The sequence below is a fragment of the Rhinopithecus roxellana genome, chromosome 15 (genome assembly GCF_007565055.1).
Source record: "Rhinopithecus roxellana isolate Shanxi Qingling chromosome 15, ASM756505v1, whole genome shotgun sequence".
NCBI lineage: Eukaryota > Metazoa > Chordata > Mammalia > Primates > Cercopithecidae > Rhinopithecus > Rhinopithecus roxellana.
Window position 1 is genome coordinate 78,836,062 of NC_044563.1, and position 19,484 is coordinate 78,855,545.

Here is a 19,484-nt window from a genome sequence, read left to right on the forward strand (position 1 = left end):
CAACTGCCTGGAACCTGTGATTTGTGGTGTCCTGGATGTTTTGATATTTATGCTATACTTAGTATGGGGAACTTTGGTCCTACTTTTGGAAGCCTTGTTTTGCTTGTATCTGGATAATGGAATGACTCAAAGAGAAACATATGATTTTACCCTACTGCTTTCTTCATCTTGACATATGAAATCCTGGAATTCTGGCCAGGCATGGTGGCTCATGCCTGTAATCCCAGCACTTTGAGAGTCTGAGGCAGGTGGATCACTTGAGGTTGGGAGTTTGAGACCAGCCTGGGCAACATGGCAAAACCCTGTCTCTACAGAAAAATACAAAAAATTAGCCAGGTGTGGTGGCATGTGCCTGTAGTCCCAGATACCTGGGAGGTGAAGTGGGAGAATCACCTGAGCCCAGAATGTTGAGGCTGCACTGAGCTGAGATCACACCACTGCACTACAGCCTGGGCAATAGAGCAAGACTCTGTCTCAAAACAAATCCTGGAGCAAGACTCTGTCTCAAAACAATCCTGGAATTCATTAAAGCATGATTTAAATACTGTTTCTTTTTTTTTTTTTTTGAGGCAGAATCTCACTTTGTAGCCCAGGCTGGAGTAAAGTGGTGTGATCTCGGCTTACTGCAACTTCCGCCTCCCAGGTTCAAGCAATCCTCCCACCTCACCCCAATAGCTGGGACTACAGGCGTGCACCACCACACTCGGCTAATTTTTTGTATTTTGTGGTAGAGATAGGGTTTTACCTTTTTGACCAGGCTGGTCTTGAACTCCTGACCTCAGGTAATCCGCCCGCCCTGGCTCCCAAAGTGTAGAGATTAAGGCATGAGCCACTGCTCCCTGCCTAAATGCTGTTTCTTCTATCAAGTCATCCCTGACCTTACCAGCTAGAAGTAATCTCTTCCTCTGAATTTCCACGCACTTTATCAGTGACTCTCTTATGTTACTTTTTTTTTTTTTTTTTTTTTTTGAGACGGAGTCTCGCTCTGTCGCCCGGGCTGGAGTGCAGTGGCCGGATCTCAGCTCACTGCGAGCTCCGCCTCCCGGGCTTACGCCATTCTCCTGCCTCAGCCTCCCGAGTAGCTGGGACTACAGGCGCCCGCCACCTCGCCCGGCTAGTTTTTTTGTTTTTTTGTTTTTTTGTTTTTTTTTTTTTTTTGAGACGGAGTCTTGCTCTGTCACCCAGGCTGGAGTGCAGTGGCCGGATCTCAGCTCACTGCAAGCTCCGCCTCCTGGGTTCACGCTATTCTCCTGCCTCAGCCTCCGGAGTAGCTGGGACTACAGGCGCCCGCCACCTCGCCCGGCTAGTTTTTTTTTTTTTTTTTTTTTTTTTTTTTTGTATTTTTTAGTAGAGATGGGGTTTCACCGTGTTAGCCAGGATGGTCTCGATCTCCTGACCTCGTGATCCGCCCGTCTCGGCCTCCCAAAGTGCTGGGATTACAGGCTTGAGCCACCGCGCCCGGCCCTCTCTTATGTTACTTAACACATTCTGCCGCACATTACAGTGATTTGCGTTTGTGTCTTATCCCTATTAAGCTTCTTGTAGGCAGAATGCTAGTCTGTGTCATCTTAATTCTCAGAAAGCATGTTGTATGCATAGTAGGTGTTCAATAAATAATTACTCAGTTAATTCTTACAACATCACAAAAATGGAGATTACCAGTACCTATGATTAGTTTTTGAATGTGCTCATCAGTAAAGTGGATGGGCCGGGTGCAGTGGCCCACTCCTGTAATCCCAACACTTTGGAGGCCAAGGCGCGCAGATGACTTGAGGCCAGGAGTTGGAGACCAGCCTGGCCAACATGATGAAACCCTGTCTCTATTAAAAATAGAAAAATTAGCCAGGCTTGGTGGTGCTGGCCTGCACCTGTAATCCCAGCTGCTCGGGAGGCTGAGGCATGAGAATTTCTTGAACCTAGGAGGCAGAGCTTGCAGTGAGCCGAGATGGCACCACTACACTCCAGCCTGGACTACAGAGTGAGACACTCTCTCAAAAAATAAAGTGGATAGTAACACACCTTTTTGTTCCTTTTTCCCTTTCTTTTTTGTTTTTTTTTTTTTTTTTTTTGAGACGGAGTCTCGCTCTGTCACCCAAGCTGGAGTGCACTGGCCAGATCTCGGCTCACTGCAAGCTCCGCCTCCCGGGTTCACGCCATTCTCCTGCCTCAGCCTCCCGAGTAGCTGGGACTACAGGCGCCGCCACCTCGCCCGGCTAGTTTTTTGTATTTTTTAGTAGAGACGGGGTTTCACCGTGTTAGCCAGGATGGTCTCGATCTCCTGACCTTGTGATCCGCCCGCCTCGGCCTCCCAAAGTGCTGGGATTACAGGCTTGAGCCACCGCGCCCGGCCCCTTTTTCCCTTTCAAGTTGCTTTTGATGTTTTTACCTAAATTTTACCTGTATGGTATAGAGGTTCTAGTTGGAAACCTAAGAACTACCCTTGAGCCTGTAAACATTGTTTCTAACAGTTTTATTATTAGATATGGGGTTTCTATTAAATGCAGCATGTTTATATAGGTCTGAAGTTTTGGTCTGAGCTGTCCTTTCTTTAGATGTGCATTTGATTTGTCTTATTCCTTCAGAACCTCGTAAAATTCTAACATAGAGAACCATAACTTCCTAGAGCTATGATTCTCAAACTTTTAGAGATAGGAGGCCCTACAGGGATTACATTTGCAATATGCTCCCATTTATTAATAATATCTCTCATTGCATGAGGGGATTTTCTGTGGGCCATTTGAGAATAACTTCTCTAGAGGATCAATGCATTCCCTGAAACTATATGTAAAATTTTGGGGGGAGAATCAATATTCATTATTTGAATATCAAAATAGTGACAAAAGCAAAAATCCATTACCTTGGCCGGATGCTATGGCTCACACTTGTAGTCCCAACACTTTGGAAGGCTGAGGTGTGCAGATCACTTTAGCGCAGGAGTTTGAGAGCATCCTGGGCAACATGGTAAAATCCCGTCTCTCTTTTTTTTTTTTTTTTAATAAAAAAAGAAAAATCCATCACTTTGAAGTGACATAATTTTTTTTTCATGAGATGCATGTTTGTTATTACTAATGGTGCTGTTTTACATCATGAATATGTGTGCTACAAGTTGTATAGCACTTTTGAAGTACAGTTTCATTATAGTCATTTGGCCCTCATAATAGCTTATAAGGTCATTAGATAATGCTGCATTTTATAGGAAAAGAAACGAGGTTAAGAGAGGTTGAGTAACTGAAGGTCAGACAGATGGTAAATAGAAGAACAAAACTAGAATATAGATTTTCTCACTCCCATTTAGTTTTTCCGATATATCAGCTTGGTTCTTTGCAAATTTGGGACATTAATTCTAACTCAGTCTTTGGGAAAAGGAGAAACCAATGTGAAATGATCCCAAATATAAGAGAATTCCCCACTTTTCTGATGAGACTATTAAGAAGAAAAGCTTTTTGCCAATTATGTAAACTTTTAAGAATGTAACAAAAATACTCTGGGCGCGGTGGCTCACACCTGTAATCTCAGCACTTTCGGAGGCTGAGCTGGGTGGATCCCCTGAGGTCGGGCATTTGAGACCAGCTTGGCCAACCAATATGGTGAAACCCCATCTCTACTAGAAATACAAAAAAAATTAGCTGGGCATGGTGGTGGCGCCTGTAATCCCAGCTACTCGGGAGGCTAAGGCAGGAGAATCACTTGAACCCAGGAGGCGGAAGTTGCAGTGAGCCAAGATCTTGCCATTGTACTCCAGCCTGGGCAACAAGAGCGAAACTCTTTTAAAAAAGAAAAAAAAACAAAAAACAAAACAAAACAAAAAAACTCCTCTCTTCGGTCCGTGCCTCTAAGATGACAAAGAAAAGAAGGAACGACGGTCATGCCAAAAAGGGCCACGGCCACATGCAGCCTATTCGCTGCACTAACTGTGCTCGATGTGTGCCCAAGGATAAGGCCATTAAGAAATTCGTCATTCAAAACATAGTCCCACAGCAGTCAGGGACATTTCTGAAGCGAGCATCTTCGATGCCTATGTGCTTCCCAAGCTGTATATGAAGCTACATTACTGTGTGAGTTGTGCAATTCACAGCAAAGTAGTCAGGAATCAATCTCGTGAAGCCCACAAGGACCAAACACCCCCTCCCCAATTGAGAACTACAGATTGCTGCCCCACGTCCCCCACCAAAGCCCATGTAAGGAGCTGAGTCCTTAAAGACTGAAGACAGACTATTCTCTGGAGAAAAATAAAATGGAAATTGTACTTAAAAAAATATCAAAAATAGTCCAATATGTTCTTAAAATACTTAATAATTTACATATATGTTTTAAGTTACATAAATCTTAATTTAGAAATAATTTTTTCCATTTTTATATTCATAAAGCAATTTTGTCTAGATTCTTTATGAACATCGTATCATCACTCGGGCCACTTTTTGAATCATCAGTTTGCTATTTAGCAGTTTTGAATCCATGTGCGATATATTGGCAGTTTGGAAAATTTTATCCCAAGTCATAAAAACCCATTTATATAATATTAGGACAGTTGCTTTTAAAAGGAATATTTATAACTGATATTCAACACATGAAATTGTGAGTTCTGGCTAGGCGTGGTGACTCATGCTTGTAATTCCAGCACTTCGGGAGGCCAGGGTCAGCTGATCACTTGAGTCCAGGAGTTCAAGACCAGCCTGGGCAACATGGTGAAACGCCACCTCTACTGAAAATACAAAAATTTGCCAAGCGTAGTGGCACCTGCCCATAGTCCCAGCTCCTTTCAAGGGGCTGAGGCAGGAGGATTGTTCAAGCCCAGAAGTTGAGGCTACGTGAGCCATGATCGCACCATTGCAGTCCAGCCTGAGTGACAAAGTGAGACCCTGTCTCCAAAAAAAAAAGGAAATTGTAAATTCCGATCCTCAGGATAATTACTAAATCCAGTGACCTTTCGTTAGTACCACATGCAAAACTAGCATAGTTTGAAGATAAGGTGTATCCCAGACAACTCTTTTAGTTCAATATAGTCATCGAGGGAGCACCTTTAATATGAGAGACTGTGGAAGGATTCAAAACTACACAACTCTTTTTAAAAATATATAAGTATTCCTTCCATAAAAATACATTACTATAATAGCATATTTTCACACCTAAAAAATGAGCAGTAATTTTTTAGTATTATCAACTATTCAATCACTGTTCAAATTTGATTTGTACATTGTGATGGACTGACATGTCTAAGTCTCTTTTAACGTGTGTTTGTATTTTTAGTAAGGATGGGGTTTCTCCATGTTGGTCAGGCTGGTCTCGAACTCCCGACCACAGGTGATCCACTCGCCTCTGCCTCCCAAAGTGCTGGGATTATAGGTGTGAGCCACTGTGCGTGGCCCAAGACTACTTTTTAAAAACTGTTCAGGGCCTGTGCCCTAAAAAGGGCATGAGCACGTTGGCTTATGCCTGTAATCCCAGCACTTTGGGAGGCCGAGGCGGGTGGATCACTTTGACCTTAGGTGATCGAACTTAGGAGTTCTAGACCAGCCTGGCCAATATGGTGAAAACCTGTCTCTACTAAAAATACAAAAAAAGGCCGGGCGTGGTGGCTCACGTCTGTAGTCCCAGCATTTTGGGAGGCCAAGGCGGATGGATTACTGGAGGTCAGGAGTTCAAGACCAGCTTGGCCAACACAGTGAAACCCCATCTCTACTAAAAATACAAAATTAACTGGGTATGGTAGCATGCACCTGTAATCCCAGCTACCTGGGAGGCTGAGGCGGAGGCTGAGGCAGGAGAATTCCTTGAATCTGGGAGGTGGAGGTTGCTGTGAGCTACGATCACGCCATTGCACTCCAGCCTGGGCAAAAAGAGTGAAACTCCATCTTAAAAGGAAGTTAAAATAACAAAAAAAAAAATTAGCTGGGCGTAGTGTTAGGCACCTGTAGTTCCAGCTATTCGGGACCGCTTGCTGTTGAGAAATAAGCATGATGGTGATTGTCTCCCACATACCCTAATTACCTATTTTTAGTGGATAAGGATGTTATGTTCTCCTATAATACAAAACTATTGATGTATTGAAACTATAAGAATATTAGGCTGGGCACGGTGGCTCAAGCCTGTAATCCCAGCACTTTGGGAGGCCGAGGCAGGCGGATTACCCGAGGTCAGGAGATCGAGACCATCCTGGCTAACACGGTGAAACCCCGTCTGTACTAAAAAATACAAAAAACCAGCCGGGCGATGTGGCGAGCGCCTGTAGTCCCAGCTACTCGGGAGGCTGAGGCAGGAGAATGGCGGAAACCCGGGAGGCGGAGCTTGCAGTGAGCTGAGATCCGGCCACTGCACTCCAGCCTGGGCGACAGAGCGAGATTCCGTCTCAAAAAGAAAAGAAAGAAACTATAAGAATATTTATTTAGGCTTTGCAGACGCTGCCGCCGAGGAAATTCTTGTAGTACTAGCCATGGTCAACCCTACCGTGTTCTTCGACATTGCTGTCGACGGCGAGCCCTTGGGCCGCGTCTCCTTCGAGCTGTTTGCAGACAAGGTTCCAAAGACAGCAGAACATTTTCGTGCTCTGAGCACTGGAGAGAAAGGATTTGGTTATAAGGGTTCCTGCTTTCACAGAATTATTCCAGGGTTTATGTGTCAGGGTGGTGACTTCACACGCCATAATGGCACTGGTGGCAAGTCCATCTATGGGGAGAAATTTGAAGATGAGAACTTCATCCTAAAGCATACAGGTCCTGGCATCTTGTCCATGGCAAATGCCGGACCCAACACAAATGGTTCCCAGTTTTTCATCTGCACTGCCAAGACTGAGTGGTTGGATGGCAAGCATGTGGTCTTTGGCAAAGTGAAAGAAGGCATGAATATTGTGGAGGCCATGGAGCGCTTTGGGTCCAGGAATGGCAAGACCAGCAAGAAGATCACCATTGCTGACTGTGGACAACTCGAATAAGTTTGACTTGTGTTTTATCTTAACCACCAGACCATTCCTTCTGTAGCTCAGGAGAGCACCCCTCCACCCCATTTGCTCGCAGTATCCTAGAATCTTTGTGCTCTCGCTGCAGTTCCCTTTGGGTTCCATGTTTTCCTTGTTCTCTCCCATGCCTAGCTGGATTGCAGAGTTAAGTTTATGATTATGAAATAAAAACTAAATAACAACAACAAAAAAGAATATTTATTTAAATTGGCTAACTTGTTTTTCTTCAAGCTACTCACCTGTAGAGCTTTCTATAAAGCTGAGAAGCCTGACCAGTAGGATTTTGATATTTCAGAGGTTATATCCTAGCATTGAGGCTTCCTAAATGTTTTAATAGTGTTTGTTACTTGTGCTTGTGAATGAGCTCTTGGGTTCCTGCACTGAGGAGACTGGACTTAATTTTCTTACTCCCCTGCTCGTGGCATTTGAGGTCTCCGCTTCTTCCTTTGGTGCTTAATTTGTTTTGTTTAGTGAAATGCCAGATGCTAAAATAGGGGGCTATTAGGTCTTGATCATTGCCTAGTATCAAAACCTATGTGAAACATTGAGCCATTTAGATTTTTATTTTGCAGATTGTTTGGATGTCTGGGAGTAAGACAGTGTGAATGGGAAAGTTAGTCAAGGAGCAGAAGATAAATTTAGACTCGGTAGCTTGGTTTCATATTCTAGATAAAAATAATAAATGTAAGGGGCTTCTTATGTCTTTAATATTTTTAATCTGCCTGATCACACTTCAGCGTGGGCTTGGAAATACCTTGTTCTTTTCAGAAAAAGTTTTAAGCTCGTCTTTATGGGTTTGCCAAAGCAGAGAGCAACCCAGTTCTGAGTCACAGGAGACTCATTAGTATATGTATGGTCTTGGAAAAAGGTCATTTCATTACACAGTTTTTCTATAGGTATGTTATTGAAAAACAGGAATAATGGCGTTAGTTTTGTCTACCTTAGCTTTGTCTTATGAATTACGTATTACAATGAAAAGAACAATGGAGTAAAAGTTTGAAACTCAGCATTCGTTTTTTTTTTTTAAAGACAGAGTATTGCTGTGTTACCCAGGCTGGAGGGCAGTAGCTTGATCTCTGCCTCCCGGGTTCAAGTAATTCTCGTGCCTCAGCCTCCTGAGTAGCTGGGATTACAGGTGCATGCTACCATGCCTGGCTCATTTTTGTATTTTTAGTAGAGATGGGGTTTCGCCATGTTGGCCAGGCTGGTTTCGAACTCCTGACCTCAAGTAATCCAGCCACCTTGGCCTCCCAAAGTGCTGGGTTTACAGGTGTGAGCCACTGTGCCCGTGAAAGTCAGTATTCTATTGCTCGTCATGTCAGCTGGTCGTGGTAGCTCACACCTATAATCTCAGCACTTTGGGAGGCCAAGGCAGGAGGATTGCTTGAATCCAGGAGTTCAAGACCAGGGAAACCTAGCGAGACACTGGGAAACATAGCGAGACACTGTCTTTACTAAAAGCTTTTTAAAAATTAGCGAGGCTTGGTGGCACGCACTTGTAGTCCTAGCTACTCAGGATTTCTTGAGCCCAGGAGTCTGAGGTTGCAGTGAGCTGTGATCTTGCCATTGCACTCCGGCATGGGTGACAGAGTAAGACGGTCTTAAAAATAATACTACTACTAGTTCTGTCACTAAATAAATATGTCATTCTATGGAACATTTCCTGGGATATTGAGAAAACAGATGTGAATAAATAATAGTACTTATTTATGCATATGTTCCTGGCAGGTGCTGTTGGCAGCAGCGGTCTGCACAAAAGCAGGAAAGGCTATTGTCTCTCGACAGTTTGTGGAAATGACCCGAACTCGGATTGAGGGCTTATTAGCAGCTTTTCCAAAGCTCATGAACACTGGAAAACAACATACGTTTGTTGAAACAGAGAGTGTAAGATATGTCTACCAGCCTATGGAGAAACTGTATATGGTACTGATCACTACCAAAAACAGCAACATTTTAGAAGATTTGGAGACTCTAAGGCTCTTCTCAAGAGTGGTAAGAGTACTACTGTAATACTGGGTTCCACTTTTTGTTTTACATTTTGTGCAAAACTAGTTTTTCCTCCAAAGCAGCTGATGCTCACCAGTTTGCAGGCTCCTACTCCCCACCCCAGCGACTTACTGCTGCAGCTCCTTGTTTATTCAGCAGACATTTATTGGGTGTCCTCTTAGAATATAGGTGTCCCAAAAGAATATAGGAACTACTCTTTCATTTCCCAGTTCTTAAGCAGTTGTTCTAATCTGCCGTTCTAGTTCTGATACTTGTTTGGTTGTGCTTTTTAGATAATGTTTTTTAGGTAAGACTTACTGATCCAAACACACACACACACACACACACACACACACACACACCCCTTCTCTTTAAGACTTTATGCCAAAGTCTTGCTTAAAATGAAGACTAAGGCCGGGCGCGGTGGCTCACGCCTGTAGTCCCAGCACTTTGGGAGGCCAAGGCAGGCGGATCACAAGGTCAGGAGATCGAGACCCTCCTGTCTAACACAGTGAAACCCCAGCTCTACTAAAAATACAAAAAAAAAAATTAGCCAGGCATGGTGGCAGGCACCTGTAGTCCCAGCTACTCGGGAAGCTGAGGCAGGAGAATGGTATGAACCCAGGGGACGGAGGTTGCAGTGAGTCAAGATCATACCACTGCACTCCAGCCTGGGCAACAGAGCAAAACTCTGTCTCAAAAAAAAAAAAAAAAAAAAATGAAGACTAAGGCCAGGTGCGGTAGCATGTGCCTGTAGTCCAAGCTACTCAAGAGGCTGAGGCAGAAGGATTGCTTGAGGCCAGGAGTTCAAGTGAATAGGCATTATACTTTAGTGTGGACAACACAGCAAGACCCCAATTCCTTTTTTTTTCTTTTTGAGACAGAATCTCGCTCTTGCCCAGGCTGGAGTGCAGTGGCACAATCTTGGCTCACTACAACCTCCGTCTCCCAGGTTCAAGCAATTCTCTGGCCTCAGCCTCCCAAGTAGGTGAGATTACAGATATGCACCACCATGCCCGTCTAATTTTTGTATTTTTAGTAGAGACAGGGTTTCACCATGTTGGCCAGGCTAGTGTTGAACTCCTGACCTCGGGTGATCTGCCTTTCTTGGCCTCCCAAAGTGCTGGGATTACAGGCATGAGCCACTGCACCCGGCCGTAAGAATCAGGGTCTTGGGCGCAGTGGCTCACACCTGTAATCCCAGCACTTTGGGAGGCTGAGGTGGGTGGATCACCTGAGGTCAGAAGTTTGAGACCAGCCTGACCAACATGGTGAAACCTCATCTCTACTAAAAATACAAAAAAATTAGCTGGGTGTGGTGGTGGGCACCTGAAATCCTACTACTCAGGAGACTGAGGCACAAGAATTGCTTGAACCCGGGAGGCGGGGGTTGCAGTGAGCCGAGATCGTGCCACTGCACTCCAGCCTGAGCAACAGAGTGAGACTTTGTCTTAAAAAAAAAAAAAAAAAAAATCAAGGTCTTAGGCTGGGTCCAGTGGCTCACACCTGTAATCCCAGCACTTTGGGAGGCCGAGGCAAGCGGATCACCTGAGGTCAGGAGTTCAACACTAGCCTGGCCAACATGGTGAAACCCTATCTCTACTAAAAATAAAAAGATTAGCTGGGCGTGGTGGCGTACACCTGTAGTCCCAGCTACTCTGGAGGCTGAGGCAGGAGAATGGCCTGAACTTGGGAGATGGAGGTTGCAGTAAGCCGAGATGGCACCGCTGAACTCCAGCCTGGGCAGCAGAGTGAAGCTCCATCTCAAAAAATAAAATAAAGACTAAAAGTAGCTAAGGGATTTGGGTTATTGAAATTTATGTAATTTAAATTTACATAAGATAAGACTTGGAAATATAGCTGCTGATAAATTCTAAATCTTTCTTTTTTATTGGTGTCCATGATTAGATCCCTGAATATTGCCGAGCCTTAGAAGAGAATGAAATATCTGAGCACTGTTTTGATTTGATTTTTGCTTTTGATGAAATTGTCGCCCTGGGATACCGGGAGAATGTTAACTTGGCACAGATCAGAACCTTCACAGAAATGGATTCTCATGAGGAGAAGGTGTTCAGAGCTGTCAGAGAGGTAAATAGGTTCTTCTCTGGGACTACCCGTTTGTGTATCTTCCTCTTAGGCTTCACTAATCTGATTTTCCTGTTTTTACTTGCTAATGTATAGACTGTATTCAAAGCTACGTCCAGGCTGGGCACAGTGGCTCATGCCTATAATCCCAGCACTTTGGGGAGGCAGAGGTGGGAGGATCACTTGAGTCTGGGAGTTCAAGACCAGCCTGGACAGCATAGTGAGACCCTGTCTCTAGAAAAAAAAAAAAAATTAGCCAGGCATAGTAGCACATGCCTGTGGGTCCCAGCTACTTGGGAGACTGAGATGGGAGGATCACTTGAGCCCAGGAAGTTGAGGCTGCAGTGAGCCGTGATCGTGCCACTTGCACTCCAGCCTCGGTCACAGAGTGAGACCCTGTCTCAAAAAAAAAAAAACAGCTACATTCATGTATGTCTTTTTCTGTAGACTCAAGAACGTGAAGCTAAGGCTGAGATGCGTCGTAAAGCAAAGGAATTACAACAGGCCCGAAGAGATGCAGAGAGACAGGGCAAAAAAGCACCAGGATTTGGCGGATTTGGCAGCTCTGCAGTATCTGGAGGCAGCACAGCTGCCATGATCACAGAAACCATCATTGAAAGTGATAAACCAAAAGTGGCACCTGCACCAGCCAGGTATAATCCATTGTACTTTAGAATGCTAGATGACGGGTGTATATGTATCTATCCTTGAAGTGATAATCTGATTTCTTGGAAAGCTGTAAATAATGAAGGACTTGATGAAGTAAGATATGACGTTAAATTTGGCAACATAAAATGTGAGGATAAAGAAGAAATCTGAATGTGATGTTTTTCCTTTTGTATAAAAGAGTTATAAATTATGTCATGACCTCAATTTCCTATGAGAGTTGCCTTATTGTGGGGGAGAAAGGGATATTTAATGCTTTATGGAATGTAGATTTTTAATCTTGATGTTCAAAGATTGATTTTAGCGATAATCTGTGAATTACCCGAAATTATATGCAAAATTTTGTGCACAGGTATGTTTCTCTGGATGGAAGATACAAAGTTTTCATCACATCATATGTGCTTGTAAAAATATACCTTTGGGTAATGAATTTCACATTCTTCCACTTAGGCCTTCAGGCCCCAGCAAGGCTTTGAAACTTGGAGCCAAAGGAAAGGAAGTAGATAACTTTGTGGACAAATTGAAATCTGAAGGTGAAACCATCATGTCCTCCAGTATGGGCAAGCGTACTTCTGAAGCAACCAAAGTGCATGCTCCACCTATTAATATGGAAAGGTAAGTAGGAACTTTGAGTAAGAATTCAAGCTTTGAATACAGTCCACATAATTTTTTAAAAATCTTATTTCAGTGTGCTATGAATTCTTTTTCTGTCTTTTAATCTTTCCTGATTTAAAAGATTTATTCAGAGCATATTCTATGTATTAACATAAGGTCGTTTTTGGTTTTGTTTTTGTTTTATTTTTTTGAGACAGGGTCTTACTATGTTGTCTAGGCTGGCCTCCAACTCCTGAGCTCAGTTAATCTTCCTGCCTCAGCCTCCCAAGTAACTGGGATATAGGCATGCATTGCTGCACTTGACCTTTTTTTTTCCTTAAACCCTGATTGGTGGGCCCTCAGCCACCTATTTTCTATGAAGTTTAGAACTTTCCTTTTACAGCTAAATTAAAGTTACTCGTAGTCACACCTAGTGTATAGCTTATCTCTTAGAATGGACCTGAATTAGGGGAATAGAGCTATGGTGACCCCAGACTGTATTTTGGCATGACTTTTTGTAATTAAAAACTCTTAAGTAGAACCAATCTTTAATCCAAAACTTGTAGATATCTTTAATAGCAAATTAATATATTTTGCATTTTTATTTTATTTATTTATTTTTTTGAGATGGAGTTTCACTCTGTCACCCAGGCTGGAGTGCAGTGGTGCAATCTCAGCTTGCTGCAAGCTCTGCCTCCCAGGCTCAAGTGATTCTCCCACCTCAGCCTCCCAAGTAGCTGGGACTGCAGGCATGCACCACCATGCTGGGCTAAGTTTTGTATTTTGGTAGAGATGGGGTTTCGCCTTGTTGCCCAGGCTGGTCTCGAACTCCTGGACTTAAGCAATCTGCCTGCCTCAGCCTCACAAAGTGCTGGGATTACAGGCCTGAGCCACCATGCCCAGCCATCTTTTGCAGTTCAGATATTTGAAGCCGGTATGGAATATTTTGATTCGTCTGTATCTCAGGACTGTGGTACTGGCTGGTGACATTTTTAAGTGGTAGTTATCAGGTTCATATATTCATGACTCAAATTTCTCGTCTTGAAGTCAGACCTTCTACTGTTGCTGATGGTTTTGAGGTCAAGTGAAAGATAATACCAGGAGGATACCTCTATCAGGTGTGCATAAAAGAGGAGTATTGACTCTTTTTCTTTCTTGCTTTTTTTTTTTTTTTTTTTGGAGACAGAGTCTTTCTCTGTCTCTCAGACTGAAGTGCAATGGCGCGATCTTGACTTACTGCAACCTCTACCTCCCGGGGTCAAGCAATTCTCCTGCCTCAGCCTCCCAAGTGGCTGGGATTACAGGCGCACACCATCACGCCTGGCTAATTTTCTTATTTTTAGTAGAGATGGGGTATTGCTGTGTTGGTTAGGCTGGTCTCGAACTCCTGACCTCAAGTGATCCGCCTGCCTCTACCTCCCAAAAGTGCTCGGATTATAGGCATGAGCCACCACACTCAGCCAAGTATTTACTCTTTATATGCTCTGTTCTGTATGAAATGAACAGGGTTACACTGGGATAAATTTCTTGATTCACTAAAGCCGCTGTGCTCTTCCTAGTGGTTGCTTTGAGTGAGACAGGCTTCACACTTTTAAAAAGATGTTCCTGAGTGCAGTGGCCCACACCTGTAATCCTAGCACTTTGGGAGGCTGAGGTGGGTGGATTGCCTGAGCTCAGGAGTTCATGAGACCACCCTGGGCATCATGGTGAAACCCCGTCTCCACTAAAATACAAAAAATTAACCCCTTCTCCATGAAAATACCAAAAATTAGGTGGGTGTGGTGGCGCATGCCTGTAGTCCCAACTACTCAGGAGGCTGAGGCAAGAGAATTGCTTGAACCCGGGAAGCAGAGGTTGCAGTGAGCCAAGTGACTGCGCTCCAGCCTAGGCGACAGAGTCAGACTCTGTCTCCAAAAAAAAAGATGTTGGAGATCATCACATATTACAGAGAATTTGAGACACTCTTTTTTCTAAATGATAAAATGCCTCGAGCACAGAGCAAACTTTTTTGAAGGTAAAATGGTGCCATGCATTGTCTTAAGATACACTCCTTTATGATCTTGACTCTGATGCCTTTGTTTCTAGGAAGACTTAAGAGGTTGGAACAGGGAACAGGGTAGGATAACAAAATATTCTTTGTAGCCTCTGTAGTTCATCCAGCCAAACATATTTCTGTTACTGAATATGAATAGATTGTACTTAGTAATTGTCTGTAACAGCAGCACTTTTTAATCTTTTTAAAATTGGATTGTACTTTAATATAGTATAAAATTCAAAAGTTTTTTTTTTTTCTGAGATGGAGTCTCGCTTTGTTGCCCAGGCTAGAGCACAGTGGCCGGATCTCGGCTCACTGCAAGCTCCGCCTCCCGGGTTTACGCCATTCTTCTGCCTCAGCCTCCCGAGTAGCTGGGACTACAGGCGCCCGCCACCTCGCCCAGCTAATTTTTTGTATTTTTTAGTAGAGACGGGGTTTCACCGTGTTCGCCAGGATAGTCTCGATCTCCTGACCTTGTGGTCTGCCCGTCTTGGCCTCCCAAAGTGCTGGGATTACAGGCTTGAGCCACCGCGCCCGACCTCAAAAGCTGTTAACAGTCAGAAGTCTTTCTCTCACGCAGCCATGCCAGTTTCTCACTTTGGAGACAACTAGTGTTAACAGAGTTTTTTTTTGTATCCTTCTGAGGGGGGTGGTCTATGATATATAGATTAATAAAAAATGTGTATACAGTGTGTCTAGTTTTCCCCCTTTTATGCAAACCAGTAAAACTAGACACGTCTTCCAATTGCATTTTTCACTTAATTATTTTGGAGATAAGAATTTCCTTATTTGAAACTAGGGTAAATGTAATACCTTACCTAGACTGGATCCTCTACTACTGTAGTGTAGAAAAAACAACTCAAACTGTTTCTTTTTTTCTATTTTCTCATTCAACAGCAACAATCAACACAGAAGACTTCTGTTATCCAGTGTGTTTAGGTTTTTCTGCACACATCAAGCAGTCACACCCAGCTGGTGTCCTCCCATTCAGTTCAGTTCTGATGCTATCTACCTGGGAATAGCCTCAGATTCTGCAGGTTGAGAGTTGAGTCCCCCAAGACTGATTCTTCCTTCCCACCAGTCATAAGTCCAGGCTTTCAGAACTTCTTACTGACCTCAAGTTTGGCCTCCCACGACCCCATCTTTGGGTTCAATTAATTTGCTAGAGGACCCCACAGAACTCAGGGAAACTTATTTGACATTTATCAATTTGTAACGGAGGATATTTTAAAGGACACAAATAAGCAACCAGATGAAGAGATACATAGGGCAAGGTCTGGGAGGGTCTTGGGTACAGGAACTTCTGTCCCCAGGGAGCAGGGGTACGCACTCTCCTGGAAAATGGATGAGACCTTGTTCATCTTCCTGTAAGCCTCCATGTGTTCAGCCGTCCAGAAGCTTCCCAGACCCTGTCCTGTTGAGCCTTTTATGGAGACTTCATTGGATAGGCATGATTGACAGGTGTGCAGAAATGTGATTGGACAAAGGGTATGACCTAATACTGATAGGCTGAGTGGGGAAACCCAGCAAGGCCTGTCCAGATTCTTGGCCTCTCTGTGCAACATTAATCTTCCTCCAGGATATGGTGCAGGACCCCTTTTGGAGATTAGAGTCCTGCCTTGGGCTGGTGAAAGGAGGGCAGGAGAAAGTCAAAGAGAGATTTGTTTTCTGAGGGCTGCTCCTGAGGCCTAAAGTGCCCCAACATTATGTGTAATAAGGGATATGGGAGTTATGAGCCACGAACCATGGATGAAAACCAGTACATATGTATATCATAATATCACAACTACAATTAAAAATATTATTAGGTTGGCCGGGCGCGGTGGCTCAAGCCTGTAATCCCAGCACTTTGGGAGGCCGAGACGGGCGGATCACGAGGTCAGGAGATCGAGACTATCCTGGCTAACACGGTGAAACCCCGTCTCTACTAAAAATACAAAAACTAGCCGGGCAAGGTGGCGGGCGCCTGTAGTCCCAGCTACTCGGGAGGCTGAGGCAGGAGAATGGCGTAAACCCGGGAGGCGGAGCTTGCAGTGAGCTGAGATCTGGCCACTGCACTCCAGTCCGGGTGACAGAGCGAGACTCCGCCTCAAAAAATATATATATATATATATATATTATTAGGTCAACTGATGAAATTGACATATGATAGATAGATTGGATACAATTATTATATCAGTGTTAGCCTGGCATGATGGCACATGGCTATAGTCCTTGCTACTCAGGAGGCCGAGATAGGAGGATTGCTTGAGACCAGGAGTTCAAGGTTATAGTGAACTGTGATTGTGCCTCTGAATAGCCACTGCACTCCAGCCTGGGCAACATAGCAATATCTATCTCTTAAACAACAACAGGCTGGGTGCGGTGGCTCACATCTGTAATCCCAACACTTTGGGAGGCCCAGGTGGGCAGATCACCTGAGGTCAGGAGTTCAAGACCAGCCTGGCCAATATGGTAAAACCCTGACTCTACTAAAAATACAAAAATGAACCGGGCGTAGTTGGAGGCGCCTGAAATCCCAGCTATGCGGGAGACTGAGACAGGAGAATCACTTGAACCCGGGAGGCAGAGGTTGCAGTGAGCCGGATTGCACCATTGCACCCCAGCCGGGCGACAAGAGTGAAACTCCATCTCAAAACAACAACAAAAAGCTAAAAAAAAGTATCAGTGTAAATTTGTGTAGTTAATAATGGTACTGTGATTGATTATGTAACAGAATATCCCTAATCTTATAAAAATAAGCACTGAAGTATTTAGGGGCAAAGTGCCGTGATGTATATAATCTGCTTCTTAATGGTTCAGGGGAAAAAAATCAAATGTATAACATACATATATATGTTTAGAGAGAGAGACACACATATGCAAATTATAAAACAAATGGGGTAAATGTTAACAATAGGTGAATCTGGAAAAGGGTATATATGTCTTCCTTGTATAATTTTAATTTTTTTAAGCTTGAAAATATTTTCTTTTTTTTTTTTTTTTTTTTTTTTGAGACGGAGTCTTGCTCTGTCGCCCAGGCTGGAGTGCAGTGGCCGGATATCAGCTCACTGCAAGCTCCGCCTCCCGGGTTCACGCCATTCTCCTGCCTCAGCCTCCCGAGTAGCTGGGACTACAGGCACCCGCCAGGTCGCCCGGCTAGTTTTTTGTATTTTTAGTAGAGACGGGGTTTCACCATGTTAGCCAGGATGGTCTTGATCTCCTGACCTCGTGATCCGCCCGTCTCGGCCTCCCAAAGTGCTGGGATTACAGGCTTGAGCCACCGCGCCCGGCCGAAAATATTTTCAAATAGAACCTTTTTTCAGTTGTTTTCTCACCATTGCCTACTATTCATTTGGGTGAATATTCCTTTATTTTTTATTTTTTTTTTTTTTTGAGGTGGAGTCTTGCTCTGTTGCCCAAGCTGGAGTGCAGTGTCGTGATCTCAGCTCACTGCAAGCTCCACCTCCTGAGTTCACGTCATTCTCCTACCTCAGCTTCCTGAGTTGCTGGGACTACAGGTGCCCGTCACCACACCCGGCCAATTTTGTTTTTGTATTTTTAGTAGAGACGGTGTTTCACCGTGTTAGCCAGGATGGTCTCGATCTCCTGACCTCATGATCCGCCCACCTTGGCCTCCCAAAGTGTTGGGATTACAGGTGTGTGCCACTGCGCCCGTGGATTTGCCTTTATTTAAGCAGCCCCCTAGTGGCAGACACTCGTTTCTAAACTTTTGCCATTACAAACAATTCTTCAGTGAATAACTTAGCATATTGTTTTGCACAGATGAGAATTTGTCTGTTGAATTGCTGTATCAAAGGGTGTCGTCTTTTAAATGTTTATAGCTATAGCAGTAGAACCTTTAAAAAAACATTGTTGAATGGCTAATCATTAGACCTTGGAGAAAGGAAGTTCTGGTTTCTACCTTTCTTTTTTCTTTTGTTTTGTTTTGGTTTGTTTTGTTTTTGAGATGGAGTTTCACTCTTGTTGCCCAGGCTGGAGTGCAATGGGACAATCTCGGCTCACCGCAACCTCTGCCTCCTGGTACAAGGATTCTCCTGCCTCAGCCTCCCAAGTAGCTGGGGCTACAGGCATGCACCACCACGCCTGGCTAATTTTGTATTTTTAGTAGAGACGGGGTTTCTCCATGTTGGTCAGGGTAATCTCGAACTCCCGACCTCAGGTGATGTGCCCACCTTGGCCTCCCAAAGTGCTGGGATTATATGCATGAGCCACTGTGCCCGGCCATAGGTTTCTACCTTTCTAAACAAATGTTTTACTTTCTCTTTGTAGTGTACATATGAAGATTGAAGAAAAGATCACATTAACCTGTGGACGAGATGGAGGATTACAGAATATGGAGTTGCATGGCATGATCATGCTTAGGATCTCAGATGACAAATATGGCCGAATTCGTCTTCATGTGGAAAATGAAGATAAGAAAGGGGTGCAGCTACAGGTGTGTAGAAGCTTTTGATAGGGAGTGTTAACACTTTGTCTACCTATTATAGTCTTTGTGAACTAGAGTTCCCAATATGAACCACAGAAAATTATTTAAGTTATGTAACTAGCATCACTCTAAATGCATAGGAAAGAAGTTAATTTATTGCATACGGTAGCTACCTGTGAGTAAAGCAGCTCTGTTAGGATGGCTTTTAAATATTGGAACTGAATAAAAGGTCATTTTGAAATCTAATAAATGACTTCATACTCACTAGCAAAAGGTAAAAAGAGATGTTTATCTTTTGCTGTTATGAAAACAGTAAATTAATTAATCACTTAGGATCTTGCTTGAAATATAGTTTTTAAAAAAACAAGGCTTTAGGACAGGTGTAGTGGCTCACGCCTATAATAGCAACACTTTGAGAGGCTGAGGCCAAAGGATCGCTTGAGCCCAGGAGTTCAAGAACAGCCTGAGCAATGAGGGCTGAGCAACAAGACCCTGTCTCTACAAAAACTTAAAAAATTAGCCAGGCATGGTGGCACTATACAAAATTTACTCATTCTGCTATTAAATAAACTACCAGTGCTTGTTTTGTTAACTGAAGGGCAGTATCTAATGATGTATTTGAAAAGTACATAAAATCCTTTCAGTATAAATGTGTGTGTTCCAACTGTTGGATAGATATGTATATAAGCCCTTCTTTATATTACAGGTGTTCTTGTCACATTTCATTTAGCTTGACA

The 19,484-nt window shown here is 43.7% G+C and overlaps 1 protein-coding gene and 1 pseudogene across 1 annotated transcript in view; both read left to right on the forward strand.

Annotated features, from left to right (window-relative positions):
- ARCN1 (archain 1) overlaps positions 1-19,484 on the forward strand; it is a 34,210-nt gene that overhangs the window by 5,267 nt on the left and 9,459 nt on the right. The window contains exons 2-6 of the mRNA XM_010367460.1: positions 8,681-8,944; positions 10,847-11,026; positions 11,471-11,676; positions 12,140-12,304; positions 18,591-18,756. Coding sequence (XP_010365762.1) covers positions 8,681-8,944; positions 10,847-11,026; positions 11,471-11,676; positions 12,140-12,304; positions 18,591-18,756 — 981 coding nt within the window. The remainder of the gene's footprint in view (positions 1-8,680; positions 8,945-10,846; positions 11,027-11,470; positions 11,677-12,139; positions 12,305-18,590; positions 18,757-19,484) is intronic.
- LOC115893518 lies at positions 6,397-6,928 on the forward strand (annotated as a pseudogene).